Source organism: Andrena cerasifolii, chromosome 12, assembly GCF_050908995.1.
Source record: "Andrena cerasifolii isolate SP2316 chromosome 12, iyAndCera1_principal, whole genome shotgun sequence".
NCBI classification, from domain to species: Eukaryota; Metazoa; Arthropoda; class Insecta; order Hymenoptera; family Andrenidae; genus Andrena; species Andrena cerasifolii.
Window position 1 is genome coordinate 9,991,386 of NC_135129.1, and position 27,054 is coordinate 10,018,439.

The 27,054-nt window shown below is 44.2% G+C and overlaps 2 protein-coding genes across 7 annotated transcripts; one reads left to right on the top strand and one right to left on the bottom strand.

Annotated features, from left to right (window-relative positions):
- Nucleotides 1–3,267: 3,267 nt before the first annotated feature.
- On the top strand, nucleotides 3,268–5,845 carry LOC143375394 (HEAT repeat-containing protein 3). The gene is made up of 6 exons (XM_076824422.1): nucleotides 3,268–3,513; nucleotides 3,588–3,848; nucleotides 3,914–4,854; nucleotides 4,916–5,198; nucleotides 5,277–5,450; nucleotides 5,523–5,845. Exons 1-6 carry the CDS (start codon nucleotides 3,370–3,372, stop codon nucleotides 5,631–5,633), a joined length of 1,914 nt encoding a protein of 637 aa, XP_076680537.1. The 5' UTR covers nucleotides 3,268–3,369; the 3' UTR covers nucleotides 5,634–5,845.
- A 104-nt stretch (nucleotides 5,846–5,949) lies between these two features.
- Nucleotides 5,950–24,547, bottom strand: LOC143375393 (uncharacterized). Of its 6 annotated transcripts, XM_076824421.1 has the most exons (8): nucleotides 21,723–21,981; nucleotides 11,323–11,651; nucleotides 8,400–8,470; nucleotides 8,079–8,328; nucleotides 7,865–7,993; nucleotides 7,515–7,791; nucleotides 6,755–7,445; nucleotides 5,950–6,667 (listed from the first exon to the last, which is right to left on the bottom strand). In XM_076824421.1, the coding sequence occupies exons 2-8, from the start codon at nucleotides 11,514–11,516 to the stop codon at nucleotides 6,468–6,470; spliced, it is 1,812 nt and encodes a 603-aa protein (XP_076680536.1). In that variant the 5' UTR covers nucleotides 11,517–11,651; nucleotides 21,723–21,981; the 3' UTR covers nucleotides 5,950–6,467. The 6 variants fall into 6 exon arrangements, with proteins under 6 accessions (XP_076680536.1, XP_076680533.1, XP_076680535.1 ...); XM_076824418.1 differs by having other exon boundaries at nucleotides 5,950–7,442; nucleotides 21,723–21,982; XM_076824420.1 differs by having other exon boundaries at nucleotides 5,950–7,445; nucleotides 11,353–11,651.
- Between the last annotated feature and the right edge of the window lie 2,507 nt (nucleotides 24,548–27,054).

Consider the following 27,054-nt stretch of genomic DNA (forward strand, 5'->3'; position numbering starts at 1 on the left):
TTATACAAAAGATAAATTGCAGAAGTATTAGCTACGTCGTTGAGTTACCATCTCGGTAATATTTACGTTAAGTTCACGATAAATAGATGTTAAAACTGATTTTTCGTGAATTAAATTATGCACAATGTTCAGCTTTCGTATTAATTATGCAGTACTTCGTACGAATGCTTGAAGCATTAGTAAAAATATTGAATAAATCGGTGCAGGAGAGCAGTTACCTTCAATTAGTCCTGAGCCACCGTTGAAGAATGCTGCACAATCAGCAACGACGATACATTTGAACAGGATCTCAGCTAACAATGTTAGCCTAGCACATTCTGCTTACCTCGCCGACTGCCCTGCGCATGCGTGCAGATAACCACGTGAGTGTTATATTTCAGCAGTGTCGAATCTCGTTTGAGGGGGGCCCCGCGCTTTTTCTTTTCCAAGAAAATCTCGATATCCGCGAAGCAAACTATAATCAAGCAGAAATATTTGTGAATTAAGTGCGTATCGCTAAAATAATTATAATAATCATCATTTAATAGCAATAAATGAGCCTTACTTGTGAAAAATATTCCTCCGCTGCGCAAATAGATACGCGGTTGCGAAGGACGCGCTTTAACGCGCATGCGCGCAGCTTCCCTCCCTAGAACCCAAACAGAATTGTGGGTAATTTCTTGCAACTTCTTTTCGCATGCATACGAAACTTCATTGTGTTGGTAATGTTTTGTATACAGAGCCACATTGGATATATCACCCTCCCCTTAAGCATCCGAAAAGGATATTAAATATGAAAATATTTAGCTTCTTTGTGAACTTAATCATAAATTACAACGAATTAAAATCATAAAATCTGTATTAAATACGGTATATAAAAAAGTTTGATTATGTAAACATATGTACTTATAAATTTGGGAATGTAATTAGTTTCAAAATACATGAGTCACCTTTACGCTCTCAATTTATTAATGATATTTTATTTTACCAATCACATATCGTAACATTGGCTAAAGCTTGACTTCTGCTGAGCAACAATCTTTTTATGAAAAGACCGGTAGCGAGAAGCAGAAAATTGCGATTAGCGGTCGTGACGTCACCAAACAAAGATGGCCGGAGAGGTAGGTATTTTAAGCTTAAAGGGTACTTATTTTTTGGAAAAATAATAATAATGAAGCCTCCTATAAATGACATGTGCGATTTTACAAATTCAACAACTTCATGCCGCAATTTTGTTAAAGGTGAAATAGTTTTAAATACAGATCATATAATATTTTGCGGCAGGAAAAGTGTCAGCAATGATTGTATCTCTTTCATTACATTGCTGGGAAAATCTTACATGTAAAATGTTTTTGCAAAGCTGGATTAAGATGAAAAATATAAATACAGGGTGGCTGTTTTCTTACACCTAACAGGAGAAGAAATAAGTAAAATTCTTATTACTGGAAATAAGAATTCAGCTTTGTACAATGTTTAATTATTCAAAAAGATTTTTGAATATTTAGATATTTTTTAAAATTAATTCTTAATCACTGTATTGATTTAGTACAATGGACTTGTACAAAAGAATTATAAGATTTTTACAATTTATTTTATATACAATTATTTTGATTTTTGAAAAAAAAAATTGTACTCAAAAATTGTATTTACTTGAATACTTGTAGATCGCACTATATGTATACGATAATTTAATCGTGTAACCATTTTTTAAATGAATTTATTAAATCTGAGAGGCATGAACCTTTAATTTCAGAATAGAATAATATTTTAAAAATAAATAATAATTATAAAATAGGAGCTATCTTAGGGGGAAAAAGTACTGTACAGAATTTTTACAGTCAGTGAGCAGCACATCTGGAAGGTTTTAAGCGAGATCGAAACGGAGGACGAGGAGGAGTTTATTGCCAGGACTCATAAACACGTAGAGCGCGTTATCCTTCTCGAGGGTTTTTCCTTGCCAGTTTGTCGAACGTGCTCGTACAATATTAGTAGCTGATACCTGAACTCAAAAGACGTACGAGGGCCTGAGATTGCATTCAATAACTTTCAAAACTATAGTTAGACCAGGCGAAGATAGTAAATAGCTTAACTTTTCCTTCCACATCTGCGTGCCAAATTTCGTCCAGCGGGCAGCGACTCGTCTCGTAAAACCACTTAAAATTCTGCCTTCGCTTTCATTACTTGCCGGTGTCCTGTAAAGGTAAAAACTCCGGTCGCGAAAGGCCGAAAGTCATAAAGTCATAAATTTTGTTCGGGCGACGTTTTCTTGATCCTGAGGGTTGCGCTTACCTACCTTCTAGATGTGTATGTAATGTAAGTACAGAGTGATTGGCTCGAAACGCCTGATCCGCTTGGCAACCGTGACGAGGTCAACCCCCACCATGGTGTCTCTCCGAAGTTATGGTTTTCGATCCTCGAAGGGCTTGGAGTACCTATTAAGAAGAGAGAAATCTTCGAATTCCTTATTTCTCATCAGATCTGTGCGAAAGCGACGCCAATGGATTCCTGGCGTTCCGTCGATTAAAATCATACCAAACATCATGCAAATCGGACTATTTTGACACAAGCTGTTTGTATTCCTTATGTAAAAGTAGTCCGATTTACACGGCATTTGGCATGATTCTCATCGGAAAACCCCAAGGAATCCATCGACGACACTTCCATATCCATACGATAAAGAATAAAGAATTATTTTATTTCTTAAACAGATACAGGGTAATTCTGGAGCTGTGCCCGTCACCCCGTGGCGAGGGCTGCCCTTCGCAGTGCCTCACTCGAATTTTATGGCTTTTTCCGGAAAAAGGTACGAATCTTGGGCCGAACGTAGCGAATTGGGATCCCCAGCCGCCGCGGCGAGCCGCGCATTGGAAATCCCAGCTTAAAGGACAATCCATTGATGAAGCTTGAGGGATATCATCGTTTTGATTGGACGAAAGGACCTGAGAAGGAATTTCGAAGGATACCCCGGAATCTGAAAAGTAGGGCGCTCAGAGGGTACAAGCGAGAAGCGACTTTGTAGAGAGGGGAGATCATCTTGTCAGCAGACCAACGAACAGTTTACTCTTATACCATACACATATAGTTCAAAAGTTCACCCTTGTTGAATCCTTTAAAATTCTCGCATTACTTACGCAAGCTGAGTGCTTCAGCGCTCCACGGGCACAAACCAGCGCTCCACGGGCACGAACCAGCGCTTCATTAAAAATCCCCATTAACCGCAGCCGGCAACCTACTCCTTCAGGTTCTGATCTTCGTAACCAGGTAGCGTATCGCAGTTTAGCCAATCCCAATAGAGGAAGGGAGGGAGACAGAGAGTACGCGGTTTCACCTAACCACCTCTGCAGCATGTTCGAAAATCATACTTGTTAAAAATTAATTGACTCTAAGAAAATGGGAAAGCACAAGAAACAGAGGCGGAGACCCCACAAGGAAAATCCTACTGGTCTTCCGTCGGTGAAGGATTTCGAAGCGACGGAAACCGAGAATGTTACTAACGACGACCGAGAAAATGCTTTGCACAGGGTGTACCAAGATGTAAGTAGACCAAATTCTCCTACAGTTTTGTTAACGACACCCCGACGTTGATAATCACGTTAACAACGGTATAGATACAGTCTGCTATTATCGAGGAGAAATTGTCCGGATTGCAAACACTGGAATCAATGTCCTGCGATTCGGCATTCGCTGTGCACATTGCGAAGGACAGCATCGCCAAAGTGGTAGGACCGTTGCTGGTCGACGGCAATGTACACGTAAGAGCCGCGAGCGCCAGTGCTCTTAGGTACATCGCGGACAATGGGAAAGCGGAGGCGCATGTGTGCTTACTGAAGGACGATATAATGACCCCGCTCTGTGCTTTATTGAAACAAGTAGGTTTAACGAATACAGGGACGTCTGTCACTGTGGGGATTAGTAATCTATTTACTGTTCGTAGTATTACACAGATTGGCAACCGAAACTTAATCAAACTGAGAAAGGTAAGCTGAATGACGAGAGGGAAGCATTTGTCCAAGCGATCACGCTACTGTGGATTTTGTGCGAGAACAACGAATGCGCAGTAAAATATTCCAACGAAGAAGATCTGGTCTCTGTTTTGATAAAATTCTTCGACGCTACTACTTATGGTATGGAGATTGCCACAGTCACAGCGCAATGTTTATTGTCTCTGTCGGAGGACAATTCCGCTGCTACTAGAACTCTTAAGGGCTGCGAGGACACCCTTCTTCAACTCTTGAACTTGGACACGAGTACTGCCAATGTCTCTCAAGTGGTATGCCTCAAAACTGCTGTAACCGGACTATTAATCAATTTATCTGATTACATGGAAAACAGTCCTATGAGTACAGTCTGCAAAGCTATAACGGCGCTTTCCGAAGCACTCTCTATAGATTGCAAATCTTTATTAAGCGATTTAACGTCGATTATACCTCATGCGAAGAATGCTTTCTCGAGTAGCGCCAAGAAGAAAGTGCAGCATAGCAGAAGGATTTTCAGCGCCCAACAGCAGGCACTAGAAATTTTAGCCAATGTCTGTTCCGAAGATCAAGGGAACGATAGTGATTCGGACTTGGGTGATTCGGATTGCGAGGCTGATGGAATAGACGATGTGTGTATGGATGACAAATTGTATAAAATGAGCTCTTCCCTGCCACTGGAGATAACTGAAGTTTTCAACAGCTGCGACATAGTCAAAAAGGTGTGGGATAAGACTATAGCTGTGGACAGAGATACGGTAGACATACTGGAACAGAATATAGAGGGGAAAGCTATTTTACAGCAATTGCATCTTCTAAACTGTAGAGCCTACCTGTGCTTAAATAACTTAATATCTAGTCTGGAGATCGACACGCTCGGTGGTATGGAAAACATATACAGGTAAGTCACTTCTTACCGTCTTCCAATTACAATTACAATACGAACCGTTTCTGAATTTCAGAATGTGGGTCAACATGGGAACAGTCGTCTTCAAAGATGCAAATTCGAATGACGTAGAGTTATTAGAGTCTGCCACCGCGGCCATGAGAGCAGCTCTTGAAAGATTATCCGAGGCGAAAGTCAACATCTTCGGTCAGTTAACATTAACAGACATTCAACCGATGTTGAACGGAGAGCGTCAATCCGCGAATGCTAACGTCCGCGCGAATTTGATACGAATATTGGGGAATTTTGCCTTAATCCTGATGAATAACGATACTCCTGAAGCTCACGAGCTGATCAAAGTAGGATTTGCAGCTGCGCAGTTGAATCGGGAGTGAGCAATCGTGTATAGTCATTCACAGAAAAAAATGTTCTTTTAGCACGTGTCTCTGTTCTTATTGGACACTTCTATGGCGGAATCAAAGGCTTGGGTAATGGCAGAGTCTTTGGACGCGATAATGGATATATATTCGGAAGATGACAGTGATCAGCTGGCGACTGAGATTGGATTGGTAGAAAAATTGCACGGCCTACTGCCGCATTTTAAGGCGAAGGTAAGAACTTTTCATTCAACCATATTGTGTCCAATGATCGCGATGTGTTTTTAATCGTTAATAATCGTCTAGGTACGACAGCAGAAGAAAAGTTTAGGAGACAACGTCGCAATAGTGTCCACGGTGAACACGAACATCACGAGGTTCATAAAGTATAAAGAAAAGCGGATAAAAAACGCTTGAAAAGTTGACGCTTGAAATAATTCTAAGTTAACGAATACACTGAAGTGCATTAACGTACTGACATAATATAATGCTTACATAAAATGAGGAATGTATTATAGATGTGTACCATAAGGAAACAATGATTGGGATATAGAAGTTGAATAATATTACTAACTTTCATTACCAACGTGAAAAATGTGAAACTATGAAAGCAAAGTTCCTTGCGATACTTTTCAGGTCAATTACCGTTCCCTGCATTATATTTCCTATTGACTTACTTCAGGCTACGTTGAGAATGGGAAAGTATAATTCTCGCGGCGAAGGAGGAGCATGATTGCGATAAAATTTTTCGACTTTATTTCGTATCAATAAATAATGAAAATACTAAGTAAATGGGAGACATCTACGATCACATAATCTATGCCTGAAATCGATGAAAGCGTACCGTTCCATCTTCGTGTTAAGGCTCCAAGTACGTAATACGCATACTTATTACAACTTATCGACCCTTTGAAGTGTCTACGTATCTTAGAAGTATCGTGAACACCAACTGCTACATACTGCGTTCCCAATCGCGGAACACTGCGAAAGCAATTCGCTGAATCGATGCGCTACGTGGACTGATATCCGGCTCCGAAGTGACGATTACTGTAGGCAACGAGGCTTCAAAGGGTGAACGGAAACTCTAAGCATTAAATAAAGGCACATGTACACACCGCATACGCAGTCTTGGAAAGAAAATTTCAACTAAAACCAACGGACGTGCACCATCCATTCTCCATTTAATTTAGAGGCCGAAATTCGTTGCACCATCGTATCCTACATAATATTCAACGATTACCAATGGAAATCTTAAAATGACTTCCCTCTAGCCGACTCGAGGCTATCTCGCTCCTCGATTGAAACCGCGTTCGTTCGAGAATCGTTCAAACTCAATGCACTGTGCCTCCTCGGCTTCGGTATCGGATTGACGTCGTCGAGGAACTCTGCCCTTTGCTTGATAGGCTCGGAGATGTGCAGCTCGATCACTTTCACCGGTTCTCTAGGCGCAACTACGGGAATAGGGGGCTCGTTTAATCTCACCACATGAATGTCCGTCTGCTCCCTCGGCAGCTCCTTAAACTCTATTCTAACCGCACCTTTGTCGTTCTCGTTCTCTACCATGTTCTGGAAGAAGTGCCTGCGATTCGCCTGGATCGACTGTCTCGTGCTTTCGTGCAGATTCTCCGTGCTCTTCTCCTCCGACGATTCTCTGGAAGCGTTCCTAGTCTCCAGAGCCTTTATTTGCTTCTCGATCTTCTCGATCTCGTCCTTCACAGAGAAACTGTCGCTCCTGGACAACGTGCCCGAGGAGTTCTTCCTCCTCAGGCACACCTCTTCCAGATCCGACGACGAGTTCACTTGATCCACGTCCTTGATAATCTCTACGTTCTCCAGGGAACTTCGGCGATATTCGATCTCGACATTCTCTTCGTCTTGCTTCACTGGCTCGTCAGACTCCGTCTCGTTCGACGTCCCCTGGTCCTCCGTCGTTGATCCTTTTGATTCAGTCACTTCTCTTTCTTCGGAAGCTTCTTCTGTACAATGTCCCTTCGTTGAAGGTTTCTCCACGTGTACTGCTTGTTCTGTGCTTTCATCCTGAACAGTAGTTTCAGCCACCGGCTGTGCCTCGCTCGAATTAGACTCTGCCGTCTTTTCTATCGTCTCACTGGCTTGCTCCTCCAAACTGTCCTTACTCTTCTTCGTCATCTCGTCGATGTTCTCAGCGACCCTCGCTATGTCGATAGGTTCCACTATCTGCAGCTCAACGTTAGGCTCTTCGGTAGACTTCTGCGCAATACACAAACAGGAAAGAAACATTTCATCGACTGCAAATTGTTTACCTCTGCACAGACTTACCTCACTTGTTTCCAATTTTTCAACGCGACGGGGTGGCTGCGGTGCTCTCCGTTTTTTCTTTCCGTACGCGCTCATCGTACTGCCAACGGAGACGCAGCTGTTTATCGAGAGGTTGGACTTCCTCACGGCGTCCTGAGTGAACCTCTTGAACACGACATCCTCGGGAACGTTCTCGTTCTCGTCGCAGAACGTGGTGTCGCCCGATCGACTCGCTTCCTCTTCAGCGTCCAGCGTACTCGCGTTCGCTCTTTGCGACGATCTGTTTCCGAATCTTCGCCTGGAAAAGACAGAGACCCACTCATTCCTCCCTAATCGTATCAAAACGTGAATTGTAAAGTCTGCGAGCTTACAAAGGTGGAATAGGCGTTCTCTCTTGATTCTTCTCGCGAAGTGTCACACTTTCATCCTCCTCTGGCGTCTTGTCCTCGAAGTTCAACGGTGGTATCTTGTCGGTTGGCTTCGGGCTCACCTGGCCGAATCTGAATACAATATTCCACGAAGCATTAAATGATCCCTGTATCTATCACCACAGTTAATCCAATTTTCTAAACCTTGGTAACCCACCTTCTAACCGGTGGCTTCGGGGTAAGGTCGCCCATGATGGACGTGGTCGTATCCTGCGGACTTCCGTCATAGATCCTCGCAGGGTCGCCGTTTACAGTCAAGCTCGAGCTGTACCTCGACGAATTGTCCAACGTGTACTTTCTTCTTCTCGCTAAAGTGCCCAGAGCTTCGTCAAACTCCTGTTGGTCCTTTGTAACGCGTGGGGGCGGCGGAGGTTTCGCGTAAGACTCTCTTTTGTAGGTCGACGAGACTGTAACGTGATAATCGACTTGGATATCTAATTACACGAGTACTTATTCACCAACTCTCCTGTATACCAACCTGTGGTGATCGTGGACCTTTTCTCCTGCACCTCCGGCTTCTCGTCCTTCCGTTTGCCAAACAGCCCGCTCCTGAAAACACGAGTCAAGTTATTACTAAGCTTATTACTCACACAGGCAGCCAGGAGCGAGTGAGTAAACGAAGCGACACGCTTGTACATATATCCAGATCCACTAACGTCACGAGTACCATTTTCTTATTTTGCAGCGAGCAGATTTATGACGACGCTGAAGCACCACTTCGCACGGATCAGCGGTTTCGACATCCGACCGTGCGATACCCATTAACGCGATCTGCGATCTCCGCGGGCGACAGATAAGAAGCTGGCTTCCAGCGAGCCGCGAAGAACGAGGACGTGGGTGAAGCGTGCACATCGTATCTCGAGAACGCTTTGACAAATTAAGCGAACGAATCGCCAAAGACAATGGGAGCTGCGCGAAGATAAACTCCAGTAGTGATTCATGGTCAGCGAAACGCTTAAGCAACTTCGCCGGTCGCGAGATTAATCCAGGCGGGAGATTTCCTTTCGAGCATCCTTCGAATAGAACGTCAATTGCCTCCACCCACCGCGATGCTAATACAAGAGGCTCTGGCAAACAGAAATGTAGTAGTGACGCTGTGTGACCAAACTTTTCGTCGACAATAATGAGTCACTACACTCTACAGGGACCGCGGAGGAGTTCTATGTAGTAGTCACTCCCGAGTCCTACCGTTCAAGGTCCATTTCATTCTTTCTTTACTGAATACCTCGGTGACGCCTGTGCTTGTAACTTACAAGTCTCTTTGACTCTTCTAACTTTCATATTCGATCGACTGCGCGTCGAGTTCTCAGATTCAGTGCAACTTCTGATTGAAATTCAGCGAAAACTCGGCTCAGTGTCGTAGACTGATGACTTAATTCGAACGGAACGCGACGGGATTTTTACAAGAGCAACTTAAGACCAAATGGTCTTACCTAGTTATGCAGAAACCTACCAACCCTTAATGATCTGAAACAGTAATTTTAATTTGAAGATTTTAATGGTTAAAGAGTTGTAGCTTAATTTCTATTGGGTATATTTTCATGGGTTATTTAATACTGAACAGTATAATTAGTATTATTTTAAATTTTCCGTAGTTGCTTTTTAAGTCTAAAATGGAACTATGGCCTGGTAGTTTTAATAATTGTATAATGTAAGAGTTGTGCCATGGCTTAGTAATTTTTGGCAAAATAAAGATCGCAAAGTTATGGGGTCCGTACTGTGTTTAACTATTTTTTTTTGTCATTCTGAAGGTTGGTGGCTTTCTGCATAACTAGTCCCGAATGTGTCCAGGACGATGAACCATACTCTTCAAGGCTCGCGAGACCAGCGAATCGCGTACAAGGAACGAAGCAGATATCGCGTACTTAATGTGCACGCGTTTTTACAGAATGTCAAAGCTGCTTTAACAGTCCAAGGCCTCTAAAGTATTAGACGCCAACATCAGCGGGCGATAAAGACACTCGAGCCCAGCGATTACATTCGAGCGGCGCGATGAAAACCGAAAGTGATACTATAAAAATCACAGATTGATCGCCGCACTCTGCCAAAGTTAGTTTCGTTGCCAATTAGACTGTAACTGTTCCTTTCCAGCGTGGAACACGCGGGAAACAGCGTTTCTTCGCGAATCGAGATTCCGAGGCTTTCACCAGTGATTGTTTCGTGAAAAATTTCTACGCGCAGTCGAGTACTCTGAAGGAACTCGAGTCAATACCCGAAATAGCAGCGTGTCATGGTATAGGTAGGCCTGTACAATCGCGGATGTCTTAAATGATCGATGGCCAGCGTAACAACGGATCCAAAGCGCTTATCGGGGCTTGAATGGGTCAGTAGACTATCTTGCGATGATTTATAGGTCCTGTGACGCATCTTTTCGCGACCTTTCGCACGGAAACATCGCCACGTAATATCCGACAAACACGAGCACTCGTCCGACCATTTGTTCACTCCGAACAGGATTTAAACTCAATATACTGCCTTGCCTCATAGAATACTCGAACAGTAGCACGGTGAATCCGTGTACTGACCCAAAATCAAATTGTTAGAGCGAAGATAACGCCTAAGGAAAAGGGAGATCGATATCAGTGCGCCCCCCAGTACCGATGGGTTCGTTAAAATATGAAATCGAAGGAATAGAGCGAGCGTGAGATTGACTTAGCGGAAGAAGCCACTATTGTACTCGAATTTTCCAAATAGAAGCTTAGCACGTTTAACGGAATCTCTGCTTGAATAGCAGACGTCTCACTCTGGGTTCTTAGAAGAAACGAATCGCAAGTGTTTACAGCGATTGTTTTGCTGCGAAGAGCGAATCGCATCGCTGGTGATTATCTCGACCATTATTCTAGGGAAGATCAAAGTGTCAGACTACTCGCAGTGGAAACGGAAGTTATAATAAGAACGGGATAATTGCAGAGCGATCGGCAGGCGAGTAATTGCGCGCAGAAAAGGCGCGCACCGACGTTTCCTCAAATAGAAACCGCCAGGAGACCTTTCGAACGAAACGCGACCTGACGTCGATCGTCTGGTACGTTAGAGCCTCGTTATTTACGTCGACTGGATGACAGCCAAGCGCAGGTACAGGCAGCGACCGATTCACGTGTGCGTTTTCGCTCGGTAAGTTCAAGTTCAACAAACTTGGGGACGCAACCTTCCCCAATTCGCTGGCTAATTCGATCGCCACGCCGTCTATGAGCATCTAGAATCTGAGCGATGGTATTTGCGTTGCCCAGCGCATCTCTGTTCAAAGTTCAAGAGACAGATAAACAGCGGTATCTCAATTTGGAGTATCCTGAGTTCAACTTGGAAGACTAACGCTGCTAGCCTAAAGAGATGACTTTTTCCCGGGGCAACTGTTTTAACTTGAGGCAACTGAGAGTGAGTTGAATTCTCAATGAAATGGTTACCAAGTGGATTTGATGGAGAAGCTGTTCGACCTCTTCTTCCTGCTCCGTCCGAAGGTCCAGAACTTGTGCTTGGGCTCTTTGGTTTTGCCATCGCACAGGCGCGCTTGCGTGTTGCTGGTGATCTCCTCGTTGAAGGGGTTCAGATGTTGCGGGTAGTCGTAGATAGAGACGGTCGGACGCCTCGACCGCGACATGATTCACCGCGTTTCCTCCGCGAGGGCTCTCGATCTTCCTTATCACGGGGCCAACGGCGTGGGATCGTCGTCGCGACGCCTCGTCAACGGGGTTCACCGATCCCTCGTCATGATCCTCTTGGCGGCCGCGTCCAGCTGAAAATACAGAAGCGAACCGACGTTATTCTCATCGCCGACTTCCGATGCAGCGATACCTCGGGATTTCGTGGAAACGAGAAGCGCAGCGACGCTTTTACTGGTCCCTCAACGCTCCGCGAAGCACGAGACAACGAATTCCATTAATTTTCCTCGCTAAATTGTCTCGGCGAAGAATTCCTAACTGTGTTTCGTTCCATTACTTATCCTTTTTCTCTTTTACACCGTCCCATTTGTTATTCACTTTTCGTTTGATGCGCTCGATGCGGCGAGCGTAATTGCGAATACGCAGATTGTGAATAATTTAATCGACTAGCCACGCTGCATGAAGAATAAAGTCCACGTGTATTTTTAACTTCTTACGTGGACACGGTTCCGTGGAAGTTGACCGTTGCTCGCGAGGAAATAGTATTGTGAACTACGTGCTAACTAGGTTTCGTCCAGCTCCCTTTAAATTCCAGTTGGAGGCTTGTGGAGCATCGAGGAATATGGTAGCGAGTGGTCAGTCGCTCTGTACTTATCTCGAACGGCGTATTTAAATCAGGGAAAACAGGAAATTGCTCGGGGACAGATAATGGAAAGAGCCAAAGAATTCCGGGAAGAATTTGGGTCTTTCTGTCCACTCTGAGTTTATGCTGCTCTCACAAAACTCTGCTGGTCTTATTGTGAATGCTAGAACAAGATTTAATTGAGTGGGCAATTAAGAAATCCTTTCCAAAACTCATTTACCTTCTCATGGACCTTTTTAAGTAAATATATACCTTCTATTTATTTCCACCAGAAACAAGGAACATCGGATTCCAGATTTTCAAATTTCAGTTAAACCAAAGCTTCAAATACAAAAAACTAAACTAAATCAATTAAATTACTAAATTTGACCACATCAAGGAACACTTGTTGCAAACCATTGCAAATTGCAATAAGACTCGAGCTTTAAAGGCTAGAGCTCTCACGGCTACAGGGTTTGAGCCTTAAAGGTTCGACCCTTTAGAGTTTGAACCGCGACTCGAGCTCTTGAAGCTCACGGCTCGAAGCTCATTTTAACAACACTAATTGCAACGAAAGCGAGTTGACCTTTGGTAGACTTCAAAGAAGTATTTCATCCTCTGGATACCTTCATTACAAAAAGCAAAAGGATACACGGGTAACTTCGACTACTTCTGCTACATAAATGGTATCAGTTTGAATAGCAGCAAAATTCACTAACAATTAAAATTACCAATGCTTTCAGCTCGTGTCTGAAAAAGAACATTAGAAGGAACCGATTCGTAGCTCGCTGCAGTATAATTGCTGCATGTACTCGTTACGCCAATCGTCGGTTGAAATCGAGCGACCATGCAACCACCAATTGAGGATCATTGAGTACGAATGATCGAGGAGCACGAGGACGAAGAAGTACCAGGGTTAATCCATTAAAGTCGGAAATGCGTGTGCCACCTACTGACCTCATCCGATGCAAAGGGGAAGATCAAAGTATCGCATCGTCACAACGAAAATCATCGGAGAAACTCTGGACAGGATCGTTCACCTCGATCAATTAATTAATCGCTGCACCGAGAGATTTCCCTCGTTACGTTGGACCGCCTAGCGCTGTCGCGCTAACCCACATAACGAGCTATCTAATCCTCGATTACGAAAATAGAGAACGGCACATCGTTTACGTAATACGTTGCTCGATGATGCATCTTAATTACCGAGGCGCACGTGATACGGTGCCCCAGCGGCGCTCCTTTCCTTGCGGTTCTTCGCACGATTGATAATGCCTTATCGAGGTTTCTTCCTCGGTCACGAGCACAGGCGGATTTGAAGATTCGACGCCCCTAGGGTGATAAGGGTTAGTCCCCTGTTCCCGGGGGAACGTCGCAGTGGCGCGCTCAGGATTTAATCTTTGGGGAGACATTTTTAATGGAAATTCAATAAAATTCAGCTTTCTTTTCTTCTCAAGGGGATCAGAAGAATAAAAATTTTCTAAAATTTAAGATCTCACTTTTGTGAGAAATACTTTTTAGTCAAATTATCGAGAATTCCTAAGAAATCGTACATTGCATTGAAGTGATCACTCTGTACAAGGGAGCCTGAAAATCTTTTAAGTGCTTAGGGACTCTAAAGGTTTTTAACCCGGTCCTGTTTCCAGAGGGTGAGAAACTTCTTTAAAGTCTACCAGAGGTCAAGTGATTGCCATTGTAAGATGAAGTATGTGTGTTCTATCCTCGCATCATTTGTAATATTATTCGTTGGAAGGATCGGCTTGAAAGCGATTTCAGAAGACGCGTCCCTGGACGAGAGTGGAGCAGAGGTATCACGTGCTTGCGCTTACTAACGAACGCAATTAGCTCAATTAGCTCATTGCACTCGCGGTTCGTTTCTGATCTGTTGGTCCTCGATGAACTTGCGTCACTATTGTTCGTGCTCCAACGATCCTCCACGTGGACAATTACGCGCACTTATTCATCTGAGAACGTCTCGACCTGCAGCTAACTAGTTTCACTAGTCAACACTTACGCGGAATAACTCAGATTTCGCTGATCTTCAGTGAGATTCGCGGCGAAGCTCCGCGCGCGGGTAAAACGATTAACAATTTTACAAATACTTTGAAAGTGAGTGCCTGCAGATGCACGGGGGGACATCGAAAAGTTTCAGAACACAGGAGGACTTCTTAAGAAGTCTCCTTACCTTAACGGCCTGAAAAGCAGCGCGATATTTGGGAATTTTTTTAAGAGAAACCCTCAAATTATATTATTTGAAAAATTTATACCTGTATTTGTACATATTTAGGCAACATTTAAAAAAGAATTAACTAAAAAAAAACGGTACCTAAAACTTTAAACGGATTTTTCTCAAAACCATGTTTTTCGAATTTGTTACCATGATATCTCAAAAACCAATCACCCGATTTACTTCAAACATGGCATATATCTTCAGTAGATGTCCCATTCTCGCCGGTACTAAAACTAAGTCGGTTTTTGCAAAATTAGACTTTTGCGATTCAAAAAAAACAGCGATTTTTTTTACTGAAATCGATGTCTGTTTTAGAAACTGACATTTCTTTTTTATTTTTCAGTGTTTCTCATTTATTCTAGTTCGGGCGAAAGCCACGCTCGTACAGATTACACAAATTTTTTAATTTCCTACTTCAGACAACTACAACGACTGATTTTATGCTAACAGTGCGCATATGATTTTTGTAAGGCGCTCTATTTAAAGCACTATAACTCAGAATATAGCCACTATTTTTGCATACAATTTGTTCCCCATATTCTCTAAAGATTGACAAGTGAAGCTGCCAAGCTGGAAGTAAATATATTTAACGGTTCGGTTTTAAAAAATTCCCAAAGTTCGCATGTATTTTCGTCCGTTAAGGTAGGGGGACCCCTTAAGGGTAAACCGCAGAAACTTTTTTAAAAAGCCTTTTTAATGATCCATCTGTAGTGTCACCTCTAATCCCAACTTTTGGCGAAACAAACAAGTTCTTTAAAGCTGATGATGTTAATAAACATTGCGTCAAAGAACAAGTCTCAGCTTCGATGTGTTTCCTTGTAATTAATTGAGAAAGAAATGCTTCATTTAATGACATCAAGAGAAACATATCTACCGCCGTGCAGTGTTTACGAAGCTTCTTGCAATTGCTTTGGCATGCAGTAATCCACGTCAGCCTCCGCATGTGCTTCGCACGTTTAGAATCGCTGTTTAAGACGCACAGTAGTTCGATGAATAACGAGTCGATGACGTGCATTTCATTGTAACATTAGCTCTGCAGCTCAGCTACGTCGAAACTATTCAAGCGTCGCTTTAAAACAATTCCGTTTAAACGTTTGAATTCAAGCAAGAATAAAGAATTGCCTCTGAGGAACGCTGTAATTATATAGAATCCCAAAATTGCCAAGTTGACGAAACATTTCCGGATAATAATTCGCGCAAAGTCTTTTCACCCACGACACCATCCCCGGTACCTTCAACGCGCTCAGACGTTCCTCAGAATGTGATTCGACGGGAAAGGAACTGTATCCGAGGAAGGAGGGACTCGATAAAGTGCGCGAGGATGTAAAAGCACATTTCGCGGAGGAATTCTCGGATCGACTTCCTTTCGAGAAAGCAATAACGTTCCGCGAGTTTTCACCTGCGCCGCTGCGTATAGATCGGCAAAAGAGCGCGATAGTTTGCTCCGCGAGCGGCTCCAAGAGAATCCGAGACCAGAACCGCTTTTTCCAGTCGTATCAATCCAGCGTAGGTATCCGACAGCTTAATTCGACGTCGTTTCGAGAGTTCCCCCGTTTAAACGTAGGAAGGACAATTCAGACAAAGTCAAGTTAATTCGCGGCTAATTTACATCGAACCTCGACGAGGTAACTAGAAAAGGTAGGGTGGATTTGTGGCCACTTTAAGGTGTTGTGCCAGTTTCGGCCACTTCTTAGAAAATGTAATATTTTTCCGTGTAAGCAATAAATGTAAGCTTATATTTCTGGTGGTATACTAAACAAAATATTTACGATGTGAAATTCTCCACGTAATAATGATCCGCGAGCAATTTAAAAATCAGATAATTAAGCACAGGGCCAAAAACAGTGTAATGGCCACAAACCAGAGTTGGGCAAAATGTAATCTAATTACAACTTACCAATTAGGATTAAAATGTAATTGTGTAGTTGATTACACCTTATTTTCTGTAATCGTTAATTCAGGTAGTTGACCATTTGGTTTCGTCAACTACCTGAATTAACGATTACAGAAAATAAGGTGTAATCAACCACACAATTACATTTTAATCCTAATTCGTAAGTTGTAATTAGATTACATTCTGCCCAACTCTGCCGCAAACGGTACGTCTATCCTATCCTATTCTATTCAGTCCTGCTACTATCGCGCAAAGGGAGACTTACGTACGTGGTTGCAACGAAAGAAATTCGACCAGAATCTTCTATTCTGGCTCCCGAGATTCGCGTGAGATCGCCGCATAGACTCCACCAAGTCAGACATTGATAAAAGGTTGTTCCAGTTAGGTGGCACGCGAAACTGAAATTTCGGTCGATAAATCTTACCCGCGGTCAGCGTACGATGCCTGGCACCGGGTGATTTAAGAAAAGGGTCGAAGAGTTTTGGGTCATGCGGCATGCAAATTTGCCCACTTGACACGGTTTCGCAAATCAATCTAGTCAGAGCAATTCCCGAGATGTCGTTCTTCAAATGAGGCTAGCTTCTCTTTCTTCGTTAAGGAGGAACACCACTGTGACGGGAAAAGTAAGAAATTTTTAGGAATTTTTTCAGAAATAATTTACAGTTTTCACAGAAGATTTTTATTACCTACCTTTAGTACGCTGCCTTGAGAGACTATACAAAAAATAAATTTATTTTCTAGTCTCTTAAATTTAATTTTATTTTGTATAATAAAGTTAGGTAATAATTTCTTTCTATGAAAACTGTAAATTACTCCTGAAAAGAAAATTCTCAAAAATGGCTTACATTTCCCGTCGTCACAGTGGTTCCCCCTTAACCCTTAACTGGTATACTGTTTTTGGCAAACGTGACTGGTATACTGGGGTCGTGGCAGACCCCAAATAAAAAAGGACACAGAAATTTGCAAAGTCGCCACTAGATCATCCTCTATGAATACTTTGTTCTTAGGTAATGTATAAAATAATAGGAACGTAGAAAGTTAAACTATTAACTATAAAATTAATTAGAAAGTCAGTTGACAAACTTAGACAACCAAAAATTTTGCAGCGAACTTTGCGTGCTTGGGGTCATGTGCGACCCAGGATACCAGTTAAAGGTTAAGCTTCATGTCTCATCAAACCTATCCGCCAGCGAATTACAGAGAATTCCTTGCTGCCATCTTCTGTCGATTTTTTTAGTTTATATATCAATGTACTTTGTTTATATATCGTGTAATCCTTTTCTTTATCTCCCCTTTTCTTTATATCTGATCATTGTAAACTAAAGGGTAATATACCCGTGCAATAATAAATAAATAAATAAACTTCTATTCCTCCATTTTTCTTCTAAATCAATCTCCAAGTACCAGTGACCATACGCAACGTAAAAACTCCATCAAGCTTCGATCGTTTCTTCAATTACCTGGCGGCTTTCGCTCACCCATGCTCGAGGATTCGGCGAGCTCCTCAAGTCCAAAGATTTATTGTGCAATCGCGGCGGATCGACCGAGATCCTAAAAATACCTCCGCGAATCCCGTAGAATCCGTGTTTCTGGGAGAAAGCCAGGGAGCCGTCACATTTTCCGTGACATCGTCCAGTCCCTCTACTCGACATTTTTTCCCCTTCGTTCCGCTGTTCTCTCCCGGTCTTCGACTTTGTACCCGGCGCGCGGCTCGGTCCCCGTGAGTCTCGCCTCGTATTTATCCACGTACAAGACGAGGCATCGAGGAGCGTGCCTCTCGGCGAGGCCCGATGCGCCTCGAACTGTCGCAATCGTCCGAAGATAATCGCAGAAGCTCCCACCTCGATCGCCGCTGCCTGCGACGAGGCTGTTTAGCGCTTCTTCATTATATTCTCCGAGACGACACGCTCCGCTCGTTTCCCAGGTGATATGTGCTCCGCGCATTGTGCCGGCGAATGCGTCGGCCGATGGGAGGAACGAGGCATGCTAAGTTAGCGCGAGGAGACGCCGCGGCTTTTCTTCCTAGGAAGTGCACAATATCCTTTTCATGCAGGTTGCGTCAGAGCCGCTGGCGAAACGAGGACGCGAGGCCTAGCTGATCCCACAAATTCATCCATCTTCGTGTCTCCTTCACGCGCTCCTTTCTGGTCGACTCTGGGACTGGCAATTGCGGGGGGAATAGCGGTGGTATGATAAATCGCAGGCTTCTATCGATCAAGCTCCACGATTTGCAATTTTACTTATTTATTTAAACGCTGCTAGTCCCTTGGTATAAAAATTCTGCAGTTCTAATTATTATTCAGGCATTATCTGTACCTATACAAAATTACGCCGGCGTAACAGCTGTTAATCGGTGAGAGCAATTTTCTGCAGCGCAGTTCGAGGGGTTAAAGAAATCTAAATCAGAACTATAGATGTTCGCTGGTATTTGCTAGCCTTAGGATTAACAGCGTGGGTTTGGATAAAGGAATCATCTTATTTTGGTCCGAGTAGGGTGGGTGCACCATTTGTGGCCACTTTAAGGTGTTGTACCAGTTTCGGCCACTTCTTAAAAAATATAATTTGATGGGCGAAGGAGGCGGCGATATCTTTACGCGTCGCCATGGATTACTAGTACATTCCTATTGTGTACAGTGTCTTTGTTATAGCTGTTGTGGCAACGTACGCCTGTGTCAACCATCCCCTGCTGACCCTGCTGATTTCTTTCGAATACCAACTGCACCGATCCCCACGCAGCGTCCTCTTCGTTTTATATTCCTATCGAATAAGAATAATATTCTACTATAAACAGATTTCTTTACAAAAGTAGAATGAAGAAATTCCCAGTCAACTATTGTGGGTCATCGATCGTTGAATCCATCCTGCGAAGGTTCAGGAAGCGGGTCCAAGAACGACTCCGAGCCCCCGCGACTGCGGCTCCTTTACCCCAGCCCGATACCTCCTCGCGGTCCCTTCGTGTTCGCCGGTAATTATGGAAGTATCGATTGGTACTTCCGTGCATTGCTTGGAAGTCGCAATCGTCGGATCTACGGGCATCACATCCTTAAACGTGTTCCTGGCGGCGGCTATTTCGCGGCAGCTCGTGCCACGAGCCGGAGTCACGGATGCCAGAGATTCTCAACTGTGAAAATTGCTTTCTTTTATCCGCGCACCGCGTCTCGATCGCCCACCTAGGTCCCTGCAAACAGGACACGCGATCCGACAGACTGCGATTCGAATTACGCGCCCTTTTTGCCACCCACCGAATTCCTCCTGAAATAAGACCCGCCGCTACGCGAGAGAAGAGGAAAGAAAAGCTCCAGGGAACCTTGAATATTCCACGGCAGAGAACCCTCGTCACGCGTAAAAATAGAAACTTCATAGGTCTGTTGAATGGGGGTCGCGATCGACAACGAATTTCCAAACGCCTCTGGAAAAGGCGCTCCGTCGCGATAAGTGTCAGTATTATCAAGATACTCTTATCCTTGGCGACTTCAGGGTCGCTCGTTACGTCTGGGAATTATCGACGCTTGATACCACCGTTAATCGCGAAGCATTGTTTAAAAGAAAACAGGAATATCCTCCGCTTCGTCCCTTCCCAAGGGGCACCAAGAGGCCTTGGCACCCCCAAAGAAGCGGCATTGTAAAAAGAAAAGAAGCCTGGATTTTATTCTTTAACTAAATTCGATAATCGCCTAAAGAATCTTATTGTATTCGCATTAAGGGGAGGTTCTGGTCTAGAGGCCCCAAAGAATAGGTGATATTTAGGAATTAATTAAAGGAAAACTACTATATATAATTTAATGGGACTTGTTGCATTGTATTAAGGATGTCTTATGTTATAGAAATATATTTTTTGTTTTATAATTAATCAGTGCAAACAGCCCTGGGGAGTCGTTAAAGTTAAGGCGTCAAAAAATTCATCCAAATCGGTGGGACCTGTATCTCTAAAAGTTATTATCCGATTCGACTGAAACCTTTTTTATTTTGAAGATTATTCTTTTTTCTAGGGGGGGGGACTAAAAAAATTACAAAAATTACATTTTTTTTAGAAAATAACGACACTTCACGTTTGAAATCACTTTTCCCTGTATTCTTCGTCCTTTCAACGCCTTTAAAAATTATAAATTTTCAACCTTTTGTAATTTTTTTTAGTCCCCCCCCCCCCTAGCCAGAAGTATATTCTTCAAAATAAAAAAAGTTTCAGTCGTATCGGATAATAACTTTTGAAGATACAGGTCCCACCGTTTTGAAAACACTGTTTCGAGAAAAACGCGTTTGAAGTTTTACGTGAGCGCCGAGTGGCCGGTCGTGACCCATGCATTTGCCGCTACTCAAATGCCTATAACTTCGTGAATTTTACGAATTTCAACAAATCCTTTTAAACACGTTTTCCTAAACGGTTGAACATTCGAAAAATGAAATAAAAAAAAAATCGACATTTAGACCAGAACCTCCCCTTAAACATATTTTTATCCGCGCTCATTGCTGCATACTCGACTTAAAATATTTCGTGGCCGCTTCCTTAATCGCGGCGAGGTGCTAATGGCGGCGATAAAAATATCGCTCACCGGCGGCTGTTTACGCGCGCCGCCCGATCCAGCGTAATGGGCAAACGAAACCGCGAAGGGGGGTTGGAAAAAGGTCGTAGGATCGAGGCAACTCGAAACGTCGTGTCCGGAGCTAAATTACACGCGTCATGTAGGTCAGTGAATCGCCAGAGCTCGAAACGATCGTGCATGAGTTACGCTACGCTATGGTGGCCACGTATCGCCCGTCCGCGAAAAAAGAAACGGTCAAGGAGCTGCCGTCCGTCCCCGTCCGCTCGAGTCTTTAACCCGCCTCGAACCGTCCCGAACGCCGCTTGCCTCGCGCAAAAAATTCCATTCGAAAAACCAAGCCGATATCTTCGTCCTTTTCCCCCGATTTAGTGGATTCGCGGCTGCGAACTTTTAGACCTTCGATCCCGCCAGGCAGCGCGACGTAAAAGAGATTCGCGTAGCGGGATTAATATATGTGACCACGATAAGCGATTTTTATCGCTAAAAATGAATCCGCTGCGAGGAGTGACTCGCGGTATGTCGCAACGCCGGGAACGCCTTCGATCGTGTTTCCATCGATACGTCCGACGACAATGAAATTCCTTGCTAGAGTCTCGCACCCATCGATTCGCCGAGCGTGTTCTTGGTCTTTACACTATTCGCGCGCCTGCACACGTACCCCGCTCTTTTTTTCGCGACTCGCAGGCTCGATAAGGAATGGACGGAACTGCGGGAACTGGAATGGAGACTCCGTTCCCCGGTAATTAATTCGATTAAAGTAACGACACTACGCGACGATAGCGACGCTTATAGATGCCAGCCGTTCGAAATTCTAACCTCACTCGTAGTGGCTTCTCGCGTGTAATGCAGTACCGCGGAGCTTTCCAACGATGCGCTGAATTCGTTATGATAATATAGGACGAAAGTTATGAGACTTACGTAAGTGCGTCTGGATGACAAGTCGCTACGGTGTGCGAGACAGGTGAGAAGTTTCAGTCGCTAGTCGATCGTCGAGTTTGGGAGGAGTGCGATTCTGTGTACCGGGAGCTTGCGATTGTTTCACTGTTATTTACACCAACTTCGCGGGTGGCGAGGGAACACAACCGACAGCGAGATCAAACGTGCAGCACCGTTTGAAAAAGCGCACAAAACGCAACACCGCGACGAAGGCTGCCGGCCGACTGCGCTAGACTGCGCCGAGTCGCGTAAGCGTTCGGGCGCCGTCGGCGAACTTCGTGCGCGTTCGAACGGCGCGGCAAACTTCGCGCCTCCCCACTCCGGCACTGTTTGAATTCCCGCGCGGCGGGAATTTCAAACGCGCGCTCGATGCTCGTCACGTTCCAGCGAGAACTGTTTCTTTGGTACAGCTGTTAAATAATTGGGGCTGCGTTGAAAAAATTAGCTTCCACCGAGGATTATTTATAGCAATCTTGTACGTGGATCTGTGAGTATAGTTTCTTTCCACTTAAGCCGGCTCGAAGGATATAAAGAGAATAAAAACTGTTTCCCCGCGTCGTAAATCTCGCGATAATAGTTCGAGCTGCTTGTGTATGCTGACTAATGCTAATCGAATGCGCGAGTTGCCGATGCAGGCTTACTGTTTACGTAGGCGTTAGTGGAACGTGCGTAGAAAGTCGTGAAAGAAAAAACGCAGTATGTAGGTAAATTGTGGGACAGCTGGGATGAAACAGGGATCGTTCCTTATTGGCTGCATTATCGGCGGAGACTTTCCGTGAGTCTAACTTCAATGAAACAGCGAGTGTACTGTGTGGATTGTACAATATATATCAATGCGGTTCGGGGAAATAAGTATTCGTGGAGCAGAATAGCAAGTTGCAAAGACCTTTTGCCGCGATAGAATTCTCTCGCGTTTCATAGCCGATAGATTAGAATCAAAGGACTCCCTCGTTCCTTTTTAAGTCCACGCCGCGCTGCTCAAAGATCGAAATATGCTTTCCCACGTCACGTGAGATCGAGGCGATACATTATTCAGATATCGTGCGGGTAATTCGTGTCTGCAAGCTGAAAAAGCTCGCGGATAATTCGTCGCTCGGCAATCCCAGCTCGACGCGTTAATTATAGCCCTCGTTTGCTCAAGGCGGACATCGATACGAATTGTAACGTCAATATCGATAAATGCACGAGGCAAGAAGCTGGCTAATCTTTTCCAGGCATCCGTTATCTCGTCGACGACGGACGGAGGAGGAAAGTTAGAAAAAGTATGAAAGCGCTAATAAACGCGATACCGTGTTCCACTAAACGACTCGCGGGTGTATTTCGATCGATGACGGTGACGTGACTTCGCGAATTTTACATAATAAGACCGCGTAAGATTCTAAAATGGATGCAAATTTCTCCTTTTTTTAGAACACCTTCCGTGAAACATTCTCTGGTAACGCGAGAGCTCCAACGATCTTAAGGTCCGCGGATCATTCTGCTGCTCAAGGGGAATTATACACTCCGCGCATTAATTAATGGATCGCCTCTAGAAACCCGAGAAACAGGGGCAAGTTCGCGTGGTCATAGCTCCGGCAAAAATAGTCGCGTCGATATTTTGAAAATACGGTTTGAAAGCGTGGAATCCCTACTTTAAGCTGCTTCTTTCATATTTCCCGACTTTTCTATTGCTTTTTAGGTTCGTCGATGGTGTAGTCTCATAAATAATAAGAATACTTTATGTTTTTTAATCCTACGCAAGAATTGAAGGCGCTGGAAAATAAAAAATTCTTATGTTAAATATAATACTGTAAATAGTTTCAAAACGACTTGCGTCATAATTTCTGCAGAAAAAAATCCCAAAGACCTGCCTGTTTTAGCTTCGCGCAAAGTGTAATCGCTTAACAAACACAAACATCCTTGTACCTTTCAGAATGATTCCCCGAGCGCTGCGGTCAGCTGTCGCCGTCAGCGTTCGGTCATAATTATTTTTAATGAAGCATTCATCGCGATGAAAAGAGCGACGCGAATACTGATCTCGAATAATATCCCCCGTTCTCCCCGGAGACGTAACAATACCGCCGGCAAGGATTTGTCTCGCGCTCTATCTCCATTCAATTCTCCAACCGATCGTGTCGGATGAAACTGATAAGATAGCCGTTATCAAGCAACGCTTGCTTTCGACGTAATGTTTACGGTAACCCGATTGCAGGTACACAAATAAGTAAACGAGTGGCGAAAAAAAAAAAAAAGAACGGGGTATTACGCAAACTGTAACCGCGCTTTGTAATTTTGTAACTCGACGTCCGACATCCACCTCCGCGCCCGCGGTGAAAGTTCCTCGCTAGAGCAAGTAATTTAATTTATTTAACGGTGCTCCCTCGAGCAGTAACTCGCACAAAGTACGAATAAACTGGCGAGAGCTTCAGAGGTGGATAGAATTCGTTTAAAGAACCGAGTAAGTTACTCAGCAAACTTACAGTAGCTGCCTATTATTAAGTTCAAAGATGTTTTCGTAGGAAACGCTGCAACTGATGACTGTTCATTTAAATGAGATTTCTTTTGCTTTCTAATAACCAGTTAACTTCGAAACTAGCACCTCCCCGATGTCTGTGGATCACTGACCGCTTCCTGCTTCGGGATGCAGTCTGCTAATTACGCGCAAGCACGCGCTTTATTCGCTGATATATCCGTGAACCCGCAGAGGGAATAATTCGTACCTTTTAATTTCGCAGGTGAAGCTTCTGCCACCGAATGTGTCGCGCGGCGAGGCGGGCTTGTGCATGCTAGCGCTGGCCCTGAGGCACAAGTTCAAAGGGACGCAGGACGAACCGTGAATCTGTTGAAATCATTTAGACTTTATTACGACGTGATTCGAGCATTGTACCTGGGGATAAATGACGGTGCCTTTCAACCGCGCCCGACCCAATGGAATCGTTGATTGAAAGTAATTATGAGAGACGATCTCGATGCGGAACGATATGGAAAAGTTCATTGCACGGAAACCCTTTACCGTCCGACACCAGCAACCGACCCAATAACCCGTTGACAAATATAATCCACCCCGCTTCATCGGCAACTTCGCCGCGCAGAAATATGAACAATCAATCCCAAAATAACCAACCGCCTTGTATGAGGCATCGACAGAAAAAAACGGACCAACACGCGTTTATTGCGAAGCTGAGATAGTAATAATTTTTTTATTTCTTATTTTAGGTTAGTCAATGCCTCGTATGCCCCCTACAATTCCACTCTCATAGGCTGCTGAAAATGTCCGAAGCTATTACACAATTAAGCTGAACTCTCGCTGATACGGGCCACGTGGACGCCACCGAAATGTTAATAAAATTCACGCCACTCTCGCACGTACCAGTTCATTCCGCACGCTGCACTGTTTCGGCGGACGTTAACAGCGGTCGCAGTCCGCGTGCGTGCACACGCACACATCCTCCTCGAAATCGGATTACGAGGTATCGCGATCCATCCCTAATGGAACAATTTGCGAGAAGTGACCTATTTGCATCGTCTTGGCTCGAGCGCGCACAGCTGCACAGCGCTGTTTCTCCGCTGGTTTACACCGCGGATCGTGTCAAGGCGAATTTCGAAAACGACACAGAGCTCTCCTGGCGACGTTAACGCGCCCAACGTGGCCAATTAACGCTGTGCGTGCGCGCGTCCCGCGCGCACACATTCTGCCGCGATCGTGGACCGAGGGCTACTGTGAAAAAAGAAAAACAGTGACGCAGCATGATACTAATGCGAAGCATTCCGGTTCGTTAAATAGACGTTGTTACCTTTACGCGTTTACAGTTACCATTGAGCCGGGAACGTGGGCGCAGGGAAATGCAATCACCTCGCGGTACATTTGCGCAATTAGAGGGGAGGCGTCTGAATCAGAAATTGCATAAATTATTCGCCCGATGTGATATTTCGCCGAGCCGAGAATGAAGTGTTTTTCAGAGGTTCACTGCGCCATCGGCATTCGCATGCGAGGAAACTCAACTAGAAGCGAGCTGCCACTTCCTCCTTGGATAACGGAAGTTCCGACCGGCGAATAATTTCCCTAATCGGTAAGATAGTCTCCGATGACCTCGACCAACGCCACTTACCACACCGAGGACTCCGGAATCTACGATACTATCTTAGAATAATTTTCGGAATCTGATGAAATTCTGTAAGTTTAGAGGGGGTCGATTTAGAAGGAATAATAAAGGGGTGCTTTTTAAGGTTAATATATGTTTCTTGGTTCGTCCATAATATATAGTTTCCTTGTTTCGTGCGTTCAATTACTTCTGTAGTATCAGGCAATTATGATAAAAGTGTATCGATTAGAGGTATTGATTCTATAAAAAGAAGAAGCTCGGTTCAGAGCGAAGTATCGCGCGCTCTGGAGCGAGACAGCGAGACGTTATAATGGGCGCGTGAAACGCGACGATGTCGGTCGCAGTGCGGTAATTGTTATGTAACACCGGCAGAAATCGAGACCCGGCTCGTGTGCACACGAATACGTGACACTGTTCGACACTCGCGGCAACTGGGTATGCAAATTTAACCGCAGGAAGATCCGTTTGTTAAACGCCACGAAGGCCTCGCTCTCGCTGGCCTACGCGATTTTTTTCCAGCCCAATAGAAACACATACGTCGCGGAAAAATAAGAACCGTTCGTTCTGACTCGTTAGTGGCTAACGACGTGACAATTAATCCCTTCGTCTGCATTCCATCGCGTGATTTACGTAACTGATTCCGAGTACATAGTCTGACAGAAAAATCGTGCTCGTCCTTCTCGCACTTCTTGCTCCGCGTGGATCGTCCACGAGGATTATCGATGGAGCGATTTTTTCTGTAGATAAATGTAAACAAGATTGTTGCGAAAGAATTTGTTCGAGTGAAGAACACTGTTGCTGCGGTAGACGATTAGATTGTACTTGTACCACGAATTCATTATTGCGCGACCTATATTGAGCAGCGAACTGTTTGAGGATTTTACTACAGAAGAGATATAGGACAAACTTTACGTCTATGGAAAGTGTGTTGCAAAAACTGAAATACCGACAGCGTGAAAAATCAGTGGTTCTGATGCGCACTGCATATTTAAAAGAACGATGAGTTTGGGAACTACTTCCACGGGGCTCGAGCCATATTATAGGGAGATTGTAATTCATTACACAAACATATTCAGCAATAAAATTGTTTATTTATTGTCGAAAGAGGTATTTAGTGAGCAGTTGTTGAATTTACCGACCGTGAACCGCTATAGCCGTCTAGCGGCCAACCGACGAACTAACGCCGAACGTCCATTTTGGTCCGAAAATGATGAAAAGTTAACAGGGTTGCA